The 15,361-nt window shown below is 41.9% G+C and overlaps 1 protein-coding gene across 1 annotated transcript; it reads left to right on the forward strand.

Annotated features, from left to right (window-relative positions):
- The first annotated feature begins 2,742 nt into the window (after nt 1-2,742).
- Nucleotides 2,743-15,356, forward strand: l3mbtl2 (L3MBTL histone methyl-lysine binding protein 2). Its single transcript, XM_069722184.1, has 17 exons — nt 2,743-3,209; nt 3,332-3,449; nt 3,688-3,821; nt 6,872-6,950; nt 7,305-7,381; nt 7,818-7,935; nt 8,825-8,959; nt 9,230-9,318; nt 9,410-9,656; nt 10,984-11,051; nt 11,467-11,571; nt 11,730-11,877; nt 12,700-12,782; nt 12,920-13,154; nt 13,354-13,419; nt 13,504-13,647; nt 13,722-15,356. The coding sequence occupies exons 1-17, from the start codon at nt 2,859-2,861 to the stop codon at nt 14,087-14,089; spliced, it is 2,565 nt and encodes an 854-aa protein (XP_069578285.1). The 5' UTR covers nt 2,743-2,858; the 3' UTR covers nt 14,090-15,356.
- The last annotated feature ends 5 nt before the right edge of the window (nt 15,357-15,361 follow it).

Genomic DNA, 15,361 nt, shown 5'->3' on the forward strand with positions numbered 1-15,361 from the left:
CCGTCGTTGTAAAAATGGACATCCTGCTCACTGTCTTTTGGGTCGTAGTCTTCACGGTCAATTTTGACACTGCTGGTGTTGTCTTTGGAGCTCTGAGGGACGCTGTGTTTGAAGAAGGGATGAGATAGGACTTGCATGGGTTCGATGCGCAGATCAGCATCCAGGTCCAGCATCTTTTTAATCAGTCTCACTAGAGGACGTATATCGCTGTGGTGTCCCGTCCTCTTCACAATCACCGCCTGAAGCTGATCAAGACACTTGAGCCTGAAACATCGGGCTTCTATTGGTTTCAATCCCGTCTCGCAATAAAAATAGTCTGGTTCTTTAAAAATCCAATGATCTGGACTGTCCTCTTTATAGTGGAAGTAAAACTTAGAGCCCATCGCATTGTCCAGGATGTAGTCTGCTGGCTGGCCCTGACTTTTGATGATGTAGCTGAGAACATCGTAGTCAATGTTCCCGGGGTACATCGGAAACCCTGTGGCCAGCTCCACAGCTGTTACGCCCAGAGACCACATGTCGATGGCCCCACTGTATGGCCTGAGTAGAATCAGCTCTGGTGCCCTGTAAAAGGTGGTCTGAAGACCTTTAGTAGGGCGAGGTTCACACGCCAGATGTGCCAGGCCGAAGTCAATAATTTTAACTTTGAGTGGCACCTGACGCCGGTCCAAAACCATGATGTTTTCTGGTTTTATGTCTGCGTGTATAATTCCCTCTGATCCTAGATATCTCAGGGCCGTGGCCAGCTGGTACAAAATTGGCCGCAGCTCGTTGATGGGAATGCCCTCGAAGTTTTGGTCCTTCAGGTAATCATATAGGCTTTGATCAAGGACTTCGAAGTTCAAACAGACGTGCTCCTTGTGGAAGAAAAAGCCGTTCCACCTTACAATGTTGCAGGTGTCTGGATCCAGACACCGCAGGCGCTTAAGGATGTCAATCTCCAGTTTTGCCTGTTTCATGATTTTAGGATGGCTCTTATTAATCTTGACAGCCACTGTCTCGTTTGTCTTAATGTTGTGGCATCTGGTTACAAAGCCGTAGCCGCCCTCTCCAAGTAAAGATTCCACTTTATAGCAGTCTCTAAGTGTGCTTCCCTCATAAATTTTGAGGTCATCTGATGTTTTTTTCAGAGACATGTTGACGGGTGTTGTGCAGGAAATTGTTGAGCGAGCTGAGTGCTGAACTATTAAACAAAACAAATTAAAAGTTCCCCTTTTGGGATTAATAAAGTACCTATATCTATATATCTATGTATCTATCTAACTCTCTATCTATCGCTATCGTACTATCTATCTATCTCTCTATCTATCGCTATCGTACTATCTATCTATCTCTATCTATCTCTCTATCGATCTCTCTATCTATCGCTATGGTACTATCTATGGTAAGTGAACGAACAAACTTTGATCCAAGTTGTTTTGCTTGCAGTCAAGTTGAAGGTCTGATACGCACTGAAAGATTCTTCAGGGTGCAGCCTTTATATTCTAAGACCTCTATGACATCACAATCACCCATCATTCTAATGTGTGAGCGTGTGTGTGTGCACAGGTTTATATATCCTTGTGGGGACATAGAACACACACACACACACACACACACACACACACACACACACACACACACACACATACATAGTCATTATAAACCTCAAAACAGAATTTAACACGGATTACTGTGAAACTATTATATTATTAAATGATATTATAACTTAACTCGTCAATATAACTTGAATTAAGATTGAAATGTTTTGATTTTAAAGCACAATCACCAAAACAAATCACAAATGTGTCGACCGCAGCTGACTGCAATGAAGGAAAAATTTCCCCAGAACCTCAACCAAGTGTACATTCAGTAGACTGCGCTGTTCGCAGTTTATTCACACTGGTTTCTAAAGGACTATTTTGATATCTCTTTGTCTTATCTGGGGACATGGCCGACCACCTTGGCGGGGTTGCTTAGAGCAGTGGACATTGATTTGATTGGCAGATGAGAGAGAACCAATCACAAACAAGGCTCACAATTTGAGGTCATTCTGCCAAAATGAATGGAGCCTGTCCACTTCTGAAGGCAGAAGGTGAAAAGATGCAAAGCAACAGAATGAATATTATGTTCTACTTATTAGCTTTTTACCAAGAAGAGTATATTCAAGTGTAACCCCACCAACATTTTGAATAATAGCTATAAATTGATTACATCTTTTCTCAGTAACTGTAACTGATTACAAATATATTTATTTTGTGATTTAATCACATGCAACTCGTTACTCTCTAACACTGTGTAACAACGTACACAGAACCCATTTATTACTCGACCCTGCACGTCCCTACAGCTCTGTGTAGAGTGTCAGAATCTGGTCCTTATATGGCTATAGCTCATGAAGATATTTTGTATTTACTTACTTACATGTTTTTCAGTTGAATTTCATAGAAATGAGTCTTGTCTAGAAATTCGCGTTTCATGCTTCAAGCCAACTGATTCACAATAAACACTAAATGTAAATATTGTTAATATAAACATTGTTTTTATATTGGTTATGTTTATGGGTGAGAAAATGTAGAAACATGGTTATTTCTTATTTAAATCTAATGGACAGACAGGTAGAGATTATTCCAAGACACAGCCTATGACAACAGTTTCCTCATCTCCAGTGTCTAGAAACTGGTGTGGCCGAAAAGTAATTGTTTTTAAATATATTTCTTCTGTGATAGGAAATAGAAAATTGACTGCTAATCATAACATGAAATCCTCTCTTTCCATTGTAGGGCACACAGAAAGACACCCTACCACTGAAAATAAGAAAGGATTCCTTAAAAGAAGGTCACGAGGAGTTGATGGTCCTCTGCTGAGCACATCACAGGATGCCCTACCACTGCGTGGCCTACGGATGTGGCAAAACTGCAGACGACGGTGTGACACTGTTTAAATTCCCCAAGGACCCGGAGGAGTTTCACAAATGGGAGAAGCAGGTGCAACGCACTCGCGCCCACTGGACCGCAACACCAAACTCTCACCTGTGCAGCGAGCATTTTGGAAAGGAGTACTTTGAGTCCCGACCAGGTCCAGGGGCTCTGAAGCTGAGGCCAGGAGCCGCTCCGACAGTGTTTGTCCGTCCACACTGTCCCTCCTGTAATGGAGCGGGCTGCAGCAGCTGCCTGCCAGCGATCCAACGGAGAAGAATCACAGCGGAACCGAGAGAGCCGGGCGTTAGTGTGAGGAGCCATTATTGTGGACCACAGTGGGATACCGCAGAAAGAGAAAGGCATTGTCAGAGCTTTCAACCGGTTGTACACAGGTTGTGTTCACCACTCTTTTTGTATTTTTCTCCTCACAGGCAGAAAACAACGAGAAGGCACCCATGCAGTTTGATGATACTGACGGAGGAGGTAACGAGGAGCATCTGACAGGAGGAGGGTTGAAACCGGGGGGAACGGACAAATATGGGCAACCAGGTGAGGCGCAAATTAAAGGGAGAGAACAAAGTGCATTTTTTTCTGTCCTTTCATTTCATTTCCATTTCGATACAAAAGTGAGTCAAAAGCAGCAACGACACTTCTCGACAATACACGTGAACCATGAAGAATCTCAGTAGGCTGTGAGGGAAATTAATAAAGTGAATAGATTGTTTCATGTAAAAAAAATTAAAAAAAAAGTAATCTCTTTTGATTGATTTGTATGTATTTTTTATAGCGGTGTGTGAGATGTGTGGGAAGACCGGCACCCTTGGCACCTTCTTCTCAAAGTCAAAGCGTTTCTGCACCATATACTGCTCACGCTCCTTTTCATCAAACTCAAAGAGGTCCTCCATATTGGCACGTCTGCAGGTGAGAAAATATTATGTTATTTGTTCATTCAAACAGACTCTGCTGTTGAACACTGGGTACGTAGAACCAGTGGGGAAGGTTTAATTCATTACTTTGCTTAATTAAATAACTAGAAGTAATTTGTGGAGAAGTTTGAGACTTTTACTCGTCATGTGAAAAGAAGTTTCCCATGAAATATTCTTTGTGTTTGTGGCTTATTCAGTTCTCTATAGAAACAGCTAAAAAAGTTCGTTATCTGGAGTTAGTATTGCATTAATTACTATAGAGAAGAAAAGTGACACATTTTTCGTATAACTTGGGCCGCAAATAACGGTTATTATTTAATTGATGAGTTTCTTGATCAATTAATGAGCTATTTGAGCTTTATAAAGTCAGAAAGGGGTGAAAAATGGCAACCAGTGTTTATCAAAGCCCGAGGTGCAGCCTAAAGCATCTTGTATTGTCCCGGAAAACAGTCCATAATCAAAACATATTCGGTTTATTATCATGGAGGACTAAATGAACCAGAATATGTTCACATTTAAGAAGCTGGATGCAGAGAATCATTTTTTTTAATTACTCAAAATGATTACCATCTTATCAAAATAGTTGGTGATTAATCAAGTAATTGACTAATTAACTAATTTCAGCAAAATGTATAACTATTTCCATCTGCCGCATCTATTTTTACAGCTCAAATTTTTCAATCTTATTACATTGATCTTTTTTGAGTAAATATACAGTGAAGGAAATAATTATTTGATCCCTTGCCAATTTTGTAAGTTTGCCTGCTGACAAAGAAATGAACGGTCTATAATTGTAGGTAGGTTTATTTTTAACAGAGACAGAATATCCCCCCCCCCCCAAAAAAATCCAGAAAATCACATCATATAAAATTTATAAATTGATTTGCATTTGATTATGTGAAATAAGTATTTGATCCTCTACCAACCAGCAAGAATTTTGGCTCCCACAGACCGGTCAGATTAGACCTCTGGCTTTAAGGAAGTACTCTGAATCTCAACTCGTTACCTGTATAAAAGACACCTGTCTCAACTCATTACCTGTATAAAAGACACCTGTCCACAGAATCAGTCAATCAGATTCCAACCGCTCCATCATGGGCAAGACCAGAAAGCTGTCTGAGGACGTCAGGGACAAAATTGTAGACCTGCACAAGGCTGGAATGGGCTACAAGACCATCGGCAAGCAGCTCGGTGAGAAGGAGACAACTGTTGGTGCGATTATTCGGAAATGGAAGAAACACAAAATGACCATCAATCGCCCTCAGTCTGGGGCTCCACGCAAGATCTTGCCTCGTGGGGTATCGATGATCATGAGAAAGGTGAGGGATCAGCCCGGAACTACTTTGTCAGTGGGCAAACTTACAAAATTGGCAAGGGATCAAATAATTATTTCCTTCACTGTATTCTTTTACATATTTACAATAGAGTCTTAAATCACATTTATTGATTTTTGTCCACATTTTCAAATCTTAATGGACATTTACAATCTCTTTTACACATCAACAAATCTCAGGATGCTCTTAAGGTTTTGCATATTCCTATACACTTTCTTAAAATCAGACTACAAATCTAATTCCGTAAGTGTAGCGCGAGATACACCTTCACAAGTCTCCACACACATTTGTTAACAATATTTATCCAATAATAGACTGATAGACATTGTTGGTGGTGTTAAATGTAGTCTTATGAAGGCTTTTTTTGGTCCTATTATTTCCATGATTTGTAATAACGAACACAAGGTGGCAGTGTTGGTATATTTACTGGCCACCACTGCAGGAAAAACAACCGAGGTAGAAGAAGACGGAGACCGCGCGCTGCACAAAAACACGCTTGCCATTACGCAGTGACCTGAGAGCGTGATCTCGGACACAGCGCGTGCTTTTCTTATTTGTCATTCTCTAATTAAACGGAGACGTCTACGTATTATAAAATACTCAAATGGTTCTCAAGTGCTGCGTCGACACCTGCAACAACACTAAGCGGCCGACCGTCGCCTTTCATCGGTTCCCACTCGGCGACCCGGAGCGGCTGAGACAATGGCTGTTTACCCTGGCCATGGATGTAAACACTCCCCTCCACGTGCTCAACAAGATCTTCGTCTGCCAGAAGCATTTCCACCCGGACGACTACCAGGACACTGTGGACCATCCCATCCGCCGGGGCCGGCTCCTCAAAGCCACCGCCGTGCCCAAACAGATCAGACACGCCTCGGAGCCAGGTGACCCCTCCGCCAAGTATCTGCATCAGCTGGTAAGGTCAACAAACAAGGAGGCAAATGAAAGTCTTTTATTTTGAACTCCCCCCCTCCCCCCCAAGACCTCCAAAGTTATTCACTCTAAATGTAAAAGATTTAACTTTCATTCAGCATTAAAAACGTGTTGAAGAAAGCTGAATCTGAGAGCTGAGCAATATTATGGTAACTGTTTCCTCTTTTTTTTTTTTAAAGATTTAATTTAAATGTATTGTTTAAAAACAAACTATAGCTCACGGGACAGTGAACAATAATATAACGGTGTAAACCATTTCATAATAAATATACATGACATATAACCTCTCCACTTTGTGTATAATGCTCATGGTTTTGAGTTACAGCCTATTTTTGTATCTTTACTGAAATGCTCCAAATGTTTTAAGCCTGTTTAATTACTTAATTGCATGCTGGGTAATGCTAATTTGTTTGCCCAATGACATCACTTCCTGCCATTTGTGATCACTTTCATTCACACTGTGACGATCTTTTTTTGGTATGCCTGTCTGTACCAGCTTGTGCTTCTGGTACAAAGATGTTACGCTGCAGCGGAGACCCAAAGACTTTGAGTCTTGACAACTGTTAAATTTTGTTGTTGTATTTTTAAAGTTGATACTTATCCTTGTTCTAATAAAACCGTTACCACAGACACTGGTGGTGTTTTGTTTGTTTAGTCTTCTGTTTACATATCAGAAACTATGACCAAACTGTAACCACAGTTTCTAAAGGAGAAGATTTGACCATTTTTGTTATCTTTTTGTGTGCCTGTATCTCTCTCTCTCTCTCTCTCTCTTCAGGGAAAGCCCCCAACAAAAAAAGCTACTGTGCTTCACAAGTTGAACAAAACTCCTCCAGCAGCCCCAGTGGATGCTAAAGGCACTGACCACACACACACACTCACAAATTAATTACTTGCAGTTCACAAGACATTAAAGTTCCAAAATAAAACACAGAATCACTTCATGTATGTTAATAGAAAAGTTTACACTTGATGCAGGACCTCACATTTTGAAACACGCGCACATGCATGTTTTCTGGTCACTTTTACACATTGCTGCTCGCAGTCATGTTGACATATCGCGGCCGTGTGGTGGGGGGGGCATGTCTCGACTTATCTCGAAGATAAGCTTTACTGATATTTGCTGCTTCTCCTGTAGAAATATTTTGAGCTGCAAATAGACTTTGTAAAATTTCTTACTTCATAATTCGCCTGCTCTTTTTATTCTGTAGCATCTACAGGTTTCGACTGGGGCACCTACCTGGAGAAGGAAACATCTCTGGCTGCGTCTGTCTCCTGCTTTGGACATGTGAGTCATGTTTTTGACGTGTAATGTCTAGAGTTTTTACGAACACACAGCAGATCATGAAAGATAAGATGAGACTTTATTAATCCAACGGTGAGGAAATTTAGTTGTTGCAGCATAGGAATGTTGGGGGGGGTAAAGGTAAGCACACTTAAGAATTTTTTTTTTTTTTTTTTTAAATATGCGTACAATCAAAATAAGATGGATTAATAAAAAGTTTTTAAGTATGAAAAATAAAGACCAATGTATAAATGCACACAAAGTGGGGTGACTCAGTCATTAGCAGAAGTAATTCACCAAATTTAAAGAACACGGAAGTGCTGAATAAATGAACTTTATTATGTTAATAGTTTAACTGTTGAAATTCCTGGAAGGTATTTGAATGTGGAGCATGAGACATGTCACACTGATGATCTGTGGGTGACCTCCGACTCGGCAGGCTCCTCTGTGTGCCCACTGGGACGACATCGCTGTGGGGGTGAAAGTGGAGGTCCTGAACACAAATGCAGTCCTTCCCAGTAAAGTCTACTGGATTGCTACAGTCATCCAGATTGCAGGTGTGTACATCAAACACCGAACCTTTTGTTTTGTAATTATGATTTTTGTTTTTATTTTAAGCAGTTGCCACTTTTATTTTCTTATTGTCAACCAGTCTTAAAGGTACCGTATTTGACACATTTCCAGTGTTTAACTAACAGTCTTGATATCCATAAGAAGATCATTTCTTCTTCCTGCTGGAGCTCTACCAACAACAGGCAGCTTTGTGTCGGCCTCTTTAAGGCACGTCGATATCGATGACCATCTCCTCTTAATTTCTGAGTGATGCAGGCCAAAGCCAATCAAGGGTTTTCTTTGGTCTTGTAGCTTACAAGCTCCATGACTGAATGACCGTTCAGTGTTTCTTTCCAGATGTAAGGGTTGGACAGTGGGCCGTGCATGACATCACAAATTCACAAAAAAAACCTAACAGCTGGTCCAAACAGCACAGTTGCTCAATACAGTTTGTGTATGTTTCTGTATGTAGTGATTGTTTTAACTCTTTCATAGTATTAATGTAGCACATAAACCTGCTTTATAACGGAAAAAGAAACGGAAATCTGCTTTTATACAAAATTGGGCCTTTAAAATGATCTGGAACAAGATTTAAGGGCTGTAGCAACACAAAAATGAGACAGAAAACGTTGTTTTTGTTGTTCTTAAGCAGCCAACATTTTCACCAATAAGATAGACTGGAGGCAAAAAATAAAGTATCTCAGCACTTGTAAAACTGAATGTTGATACGTACCCCACCCGTTTTGGCTGTGCTGTTCCTGGTATTTAACGTGATAAAGTACAGTTAATTCATCAACAGTAGACACTACCTAATATGGGATCTTAACTGAAACTTATATTTGCCTGAAATTTTGCCAAGCAGTAACTCTTCTTCCTCCCCTTCCTTGTGTCCAGGATACAAAGCTCTACTGCGATACGAAGGCTTTGAGCACGACAGCAGCCACGATTTCTGGTGCAGCCTCGTCTCCGGAGAGCTGAACCCGATCGGGTGGTGCGCCATGACGAGCAAGCTGCTGGTGCCGCCACAAGGTGAGGATTCATGATCGGACCTGAACCACACAGAGCTGCATGACCACAGAACATGTTCAGTGACCTCAATCAGGACAGGAAACATGAGTTCTTACTGTCTCGGTTGATTCAGCACAATACATGGCGCTCTTTAGGACTTTTAAAAACAGAAGCGTTGGAATTTTATTAGGATCAATAAAGCACATATTGATTCATTCATGTTGTGATTGTCCCTGATTGTTTATTTTATCATGAGGATGTTTTGTAATTTAACAAATTGTGCGTCTACAGATGTGAACCCGGACATCTCGGACTGGAAGGAGTATCTGATGAAGAAGCTGGTGGGGTCCCACACTCTACCTGTTAACATCTACGTGAAGGTACATCTGATATTAGGATTTGTCTCGTGTAACCCCTGTGTCTTGTACATGTGAAGATTATACTGAATCAACATCTCTGTCCTCTTCCCAGCTGGCAGAAAGCATGAAGGCCAGTTTCAGGGTGGGCATGCGTGTGGAGGTGGTGGACCCCAAACACGTGAGCCGAACCCGCATGGCCATCATAGACTCCATTGTTGGCGGCCGTCTACGGCTGGTGTACGCCGACCGAAGCGACTTCCCCGAGAACGCCGTCTACGATTTCTGGTGCCACATGTGGAGTCCCCTCCTGCACCCGGTCGGCTGGTCCAGCAAAGTGGGTCACGATATTAAAGCATCTGGTACGTACAAAGTTAAAGAGAAAAATGAAGACACCTGCCAGGTAGCTGGGGACAAAAATCCAGTGATATCGAAGCCAGCTTGTAGCATAGAGGAAGAACGCCATCTTGTTTGATTGAAAGTACTTTGTCTCCGGGGTATAATTTAGCTGCGAAAAAGGAGATGTAAATATTCAAGTCCTACAGAGACCGTGAATGAAACGGGGGACAAAAATCTGAGGTGGAATTTTGTGCAGCTGGATTAATAACCTCTGTGTAGAAAATATTTGGAGGAGCACCAAGTTGAGCTGGATCAAAGAGCATTAAGACTTCAGATGAGGACCTTGGACCTCAGGATAAAATGGCAGCAGGTTTTGTTGAGGTTATTTGTACCTATTGAAATAAAGCACAGATTTGTCATTATTATTCCAAATTATACAACAATGAGTAACAACAGTAAGCTGGCCAGTCAGAGAGCGCAGACCTCTACCAACGGTCCACTCGTCTAATTGTGGTAATATTACATTGTTCTGGTTCTCACCTGTGAAATCTCCATAAAGACTGCTCGCTGTATTAAGTTTGAGCAGCTGCTTGAGAATCAGATGATTTCTATACCCGTGGATGTGGATTGCGAAATTGAGTCATCGTATTTCTAGAATGGAAAATGTTTTTTCACTTTTGAACTTTGACGCCATCTGGTGGAATTTAAGATGTGTGACATTTAGTTGGCCAAATGCCCAACCTCAGTTAACTTACAGGGAAATAAAAATGTGTGAATCTGCTCCGTGATTCAGATCTGCACCAAAATGTATTGTTTTCATGTGAATCATGAGACACCCTTCTACCAAGTTTCCTGGAAATGGGGCCGGTGGTTTCCCTGTGATCCAGCTGATCAACAACATGTAACAAACTGAAAACAAAACCTCCTTGGTAGAGACAATAGTGAAAACACATGACAACATGTTGTGTTCTTAGTTTATCAATCCATTTGCAGAGTTTATTAATTAGTCTGCTTTGTTTAACAATCTGAACAAACAACTTTCCCTGTGATGTTTTAAGGACTGTAGGAAGACCAGGAAATTAATGAAACGCAAGCAAAACACACATTTATTTATATGTATGTTTTCCATCCACATTGATGATGTCATGTTCTTAAAGTAATTCAAATATCACATAGCGAGCTGAACGGATATAATTTGAGCCTTTGCTACTTGAAATTCATCAGCTGCTTTAGCCGATGGATTAAAAAGTCAGTTCCTTCTTCTGGGTTAAAGAATACTGGGCTTTTCACTTTTAGATTTGTTGCACCTTTATAATAAAAATACATGTTTTTCCTCTTACTTTTTTATAGCAAACAGCGTGGAAGCTTCTAGTTATGTGAAGGGCAACTATGACAGTACATTCACACTCTTTAAAAAGGTAAGGAGTTGTTTATACTAAAGATATGATGCATGACCTCAGTAACACCTGTCTTATAGTGTACTTTCTTTTATTACTAAGCTGTAAGTGTATGAATCAACTGATGTTGTGCCTTTTTTTTCCTGAGACTCTTTAGATGTGATGATACTTTTTAGACTCAGCCAGTTAACACTTTCTAATCTGTGTTCTGCTGTAACACTTGAATCTTTACAGGTTTGCTCAATTTAATCCGGTTTTAACACACACACTATATTAGGATCAGTCATTTCTGAGAAGAGTTTGATGTTAAAAGTGCTGGAAATATTCATTGTTCTTTGGTCAGAGCTTTTATTTTCTGCAGCTTAACTTCTTCACTGTTTTACATGAGTGTAGACTCAGCGTGATAGTGAATGTGAAGCTCATGTGCGATCCACAGCCTCGGATCACCTACATGGCGGGAAGTTTCTTTGAAGAAGGAATGAAGCTGGAGGCCATTGACCCCCTCAACCTGGGAAATATCTGTGTGGCCACAGTACATAAGGTAAGGCCACTAATTCGGCCCTCATCAGTCATGTAAGAGGTGATCCGTTACAGATTAATAAGATTAATGACTTTGTCTTGAACCCACTAACGTCTTCACTGCGGCGTCTTTATCCCGGTTTTTGCTGTGTGTCTGTCTCCCCCCTCACTCGTCTCCAGGTGCTCTTTGACGGCTACCTGATGGTGGGTATTGATGGCGCCATATCAAACAATGGCTCTGACTGGTTCTGTTACCATGCCTCCTCTCACGCCATCCTGCCAGTTGACTTCTGTAAGAAGAACAACATCCCTCTCACCGTACCTCAAGGTAAATATCAACCTGTTGTTCCAGCAGTAAGAGGTGGATCAGAAAGTCGTGAGACTGCTCCTGTTGCGCATGAACAGTAAGTAACGCCGGGACGTGCACTGATCAGAGGGAAGCTACAAACTTTGAGTAAGTACCTCAAGTTTCGTTGTTTGATTAACATCAGCGCCTGAGTTACACATGTTTTTGTGACACGTTGGGAATTTCTACCAGATGGCACACTGTAAATTTTGTATCAAACTCAAGAATTTGGCAACGGAAACCCCTTGAAACACTTCAGAAAATCTACAGCAATAAAACAATGTCACTGTATGTACATACACGTACATCATGTCAGGGGGGTTTTCTTCATCATGTGTGTGTGTGGGCTGTGCACTGTGAATTCGCCCCCCAGGATCAGATTGTCAACATGGAGTTCAACTGTGATGGTCTGAGGGGAAACATTCAGAGCAAACAAACTGAACTGTGGAACTTTAGTTCTCCAACAAAACAGTTGACGGTCTCCACCACCTCTTTTCGCGGATTTTGTCTCCATGACTTCCTTCTGTTCCCCCAAAATTTGACACAAAAGTCGACGTATGCTCTCGGCTCAAGTTTCAGGTACGTGGAGAAAATGCGAATGCCCCGACTGAGGTCATAAACGTGTAAATCGGGTGCTGAAGATGATCAAGCAACGAAACTTGGAATACTTCCTAACCGAGGTTATTGCCTCCCCATGTTCCCTGCATGTCACGGTACAACAAGAGGAGTCTCAGAACTATTTTATCCACCCTCACATATTGTTTATATTCACACTTGTGTAATATACTGTCTGTTTCCTGGCAGGTTACGATGCTCAGACCTTCTCCTGGGAGAAATACCTGAAGGAGACCGAAGCCAAAGCTGCACCGGCGAGACTGTTCAACGCTGTAAGTCCAAACCTGGTGTGAAGTTCTGCTGTTTTGAAAGGCCAACTGCGAGTGTGATCTCACACACACACACACACACACAAGTTGATCATCTTAATGGACCGGGACAACCCCTTTCTGAACGGCTCTTTTCTCAGGACTACCCCGGTCACCGCTTCTCACCCAACATGAAGCTGGAGGCGGTGGACCTGATGGAGCCCCGGCTGGTGTGTGTGGCCACCGTGAAGCGCTGCGCTGGCCGCCTGCTGCTCATCCACTTCGACGGCTGGGAGGACGAGTTCGACCAGTGGGTGGACCACCAGTCCCCCGACATCTACCCCGTCGGCTGGTGTGACCTCGTGGGCTACCAGCTCCAGCCGCCTCCTGGACTCGGTAATGATGCAGAAAAATGGGTTAAAACGCGTAATTAATTGCAATAATAATCTATTGCAAATAAATACAGCAAAAAGATTTATTTGAGGCATCACAAGCTTACCTCATTAAGCTGGAGGCAACTGATGGTGTTGGTCACTGATGTGTAGATTTTTCTGACCCTTTAATAAAATGACAGATGTTTTATTCTGTTTTCCAGTTGAATTTATTGAAACCCAGGTGGCACGGAACAAGAAACCCAGGACCTTTGTGTTCGGGAGAAAGAGTACGTTCTGACTCAGGCATGTACATGGAGTCTTTGTTTTTGTTTTTTTCCCTCATATGATGGTGATCGTTTTTCCTTCTTTAGAAAAGAGGCACTCAAGGAAGAGGCTGTCTCAGGAACAAGCTGAAGATGACCAGCCAGCTGAGGTCCTTGTTGCCGAAAGTCCTCAAAGCCTTCCTCCAAAAGTGCCGCTCATCCAGCCCAAGTCTGAGCCGGTGGAGCAGGATAGTAAGCAGACAGACTCACTTTGTCCTCATTTGCTTGTCAAATTTGGGGATTTACTGACCTATTTGTGTCTCCAGTTTGTTTAGTGCAGGTGAAAGTGGAGGAGATGGAGACGGAGACCCCTATCGAGATCCCAAACAACCCTCAACCAGTCCCTCTGGGTGTGATCAAACTGGAGGAGGGAGGGCGGCCGTTGAAGCCGGGACTACATCGAGCAGCAGAGGCGAGCAGTGCAGAAGATGTAGCGGGCGAAAAGACGGCGCAAAGTAAAGACGGAGGAGATGAGTGCGTGAGATTTATCTGTGATGGCAGCATGGAGCAGAGTGAAAATGATCGACTAGACCAAGAGGAGGGGAGCCTGGCGGATGAGAGCGTCATGGATGAAACATTGGAGAGCAGCATGGAGCAAAACGTGATGGAAGAGGCTGAAGGGATGGTGAGATGAGATGAGTGGGTTTCTTTACAGAGGCGATCTGCGGAGGAGCAAAGCGACTGAATGACTCCATGACGAAGTAAAATAAAGCCGATGTGATGAATATATCGTCACCTTCAAGACTTCAATCCTGGCTGTTTTGGTGACACTCATGATTCAGTTTAAGACTACGAGTCCCCGAGTTCTGTGGGAAACCAGCTTTCCTTAAATAGCTACTTTTTCAGAAGTCAGCAGATAATAATCCAACATTCAGCAGCAGAGTTGGTTATTTAAAACTAATCTGCTGACAAAGATGGCCAGCGATGGGCATTAGCAGTGACTTAATAAAAACTCTGATAGTGTTTGGAGAGTAAACCCTCAATAGTAATGCTGCATCAGTGAGATACGCTAATGCTAACACTGGATCACTGATTATCCTTGTGCACAGGTAGGCTTTTTGATCCAAGTGTGGGAATGACAGACTCAGCATAACTATAAATACTCTTTAAGGAGTTAAATACATAACTTTCTTACAGTTAAATGACTTTTAGTATCAAAAACTGTTTGATTTCATTAAAATATAACATTATCTTACTATAACTTAAAAGATGACTGTGTATTGCTCGCAACAAGCGGCTTCAACACTTTTAAAACTACCTCATTTTCTCCATGTTGTCAAGCTCCACTACACAAAAGCGGTTTAAGTTTCTCTCGTTTTAGTTTAAAGGTCCCATATCTTACAATTTTTTTTTTTTGGCATTATATTTGTAGTCTTGATGTTTTAGGTATCAAAAACCATCGTAACATAGTTTTACATCTCTTTCAAGCTTCTCTCCGGAGCTCTACCTGTTTTGTATCTGTCTCTTTAAGGTGCATTGATATCAGTGACTCTCTCCTGATTGGCTGACTGTTTTCTGAGTGACACACCCCCAGACCAATCACAGGTTTCCTTTGGTCTTGTAGCTTGCAAGCAACATGATGGAATGGTCACTTTGTGTTTTCCTTCACGTAAAAGGTTGGACAGTGGGCTGCACTGAGGGTGGAAGTGAGCTTGACTTTGTGACATCACAAAGTTAAGGAAGTCCAAACAGCTTGTTCATCAGCAAATTTGTTGAATATGGGTTGTGTGCATTTCTGTGTCGTCTGAACGTTTTGAACCTTTTACAGTATTCTTATAGCACCTACACCTTTACTGTCAAAAAAGAAATGGAAATCTCAATTTACACAATATGGGACCTTTAATATGATTGTCTAACATCAAATCTGTAAATGGGACTCTGACAGTCTTGTTGGTTAATAACGACA

This window comes from Brachyistius frenatus, unplaced genomic scaffold (assembly GCF_029030835.1).
Source record: "Brachyistius frenatus isolate BFR_SWC_R1_liver_20210118 unplaced genomic scaffold, ASM2903083v1 Contig_283, whole genome shotgun sequence".
Lineage (NCBI taxonomy): Eukaryota > Metazoa > Chordata > Actinopteri > Embiotocidae > Brachyistius > Brachyistius frenatus.

Excerpts from the sequence above, each read along its gene's own strand:
- l3mbtl2 (XM_069722184.1), top strand. The coding sequence starts at position 2,859 with ATGCCCTACCACTGCGTGGCCTACGGATGTGGCAAAACTGCAGACGAC. Across the intron at positions 7,936-8,824 it reads TACAGTCATCCAGATTGCAG|GATACAAAGCTCTACTGCGA; the intron begins GTGTGTACATCA and ends CCTTGTGTCCAG. Across the intron at positions 13,648-13,721 it reads TGAGCCGGTGGAGCAGGATA|TTTGTTTAGTGCAGGTGAAA; the intron begins GTAAGCAGACAG and ends TTGTGTCTCCAG.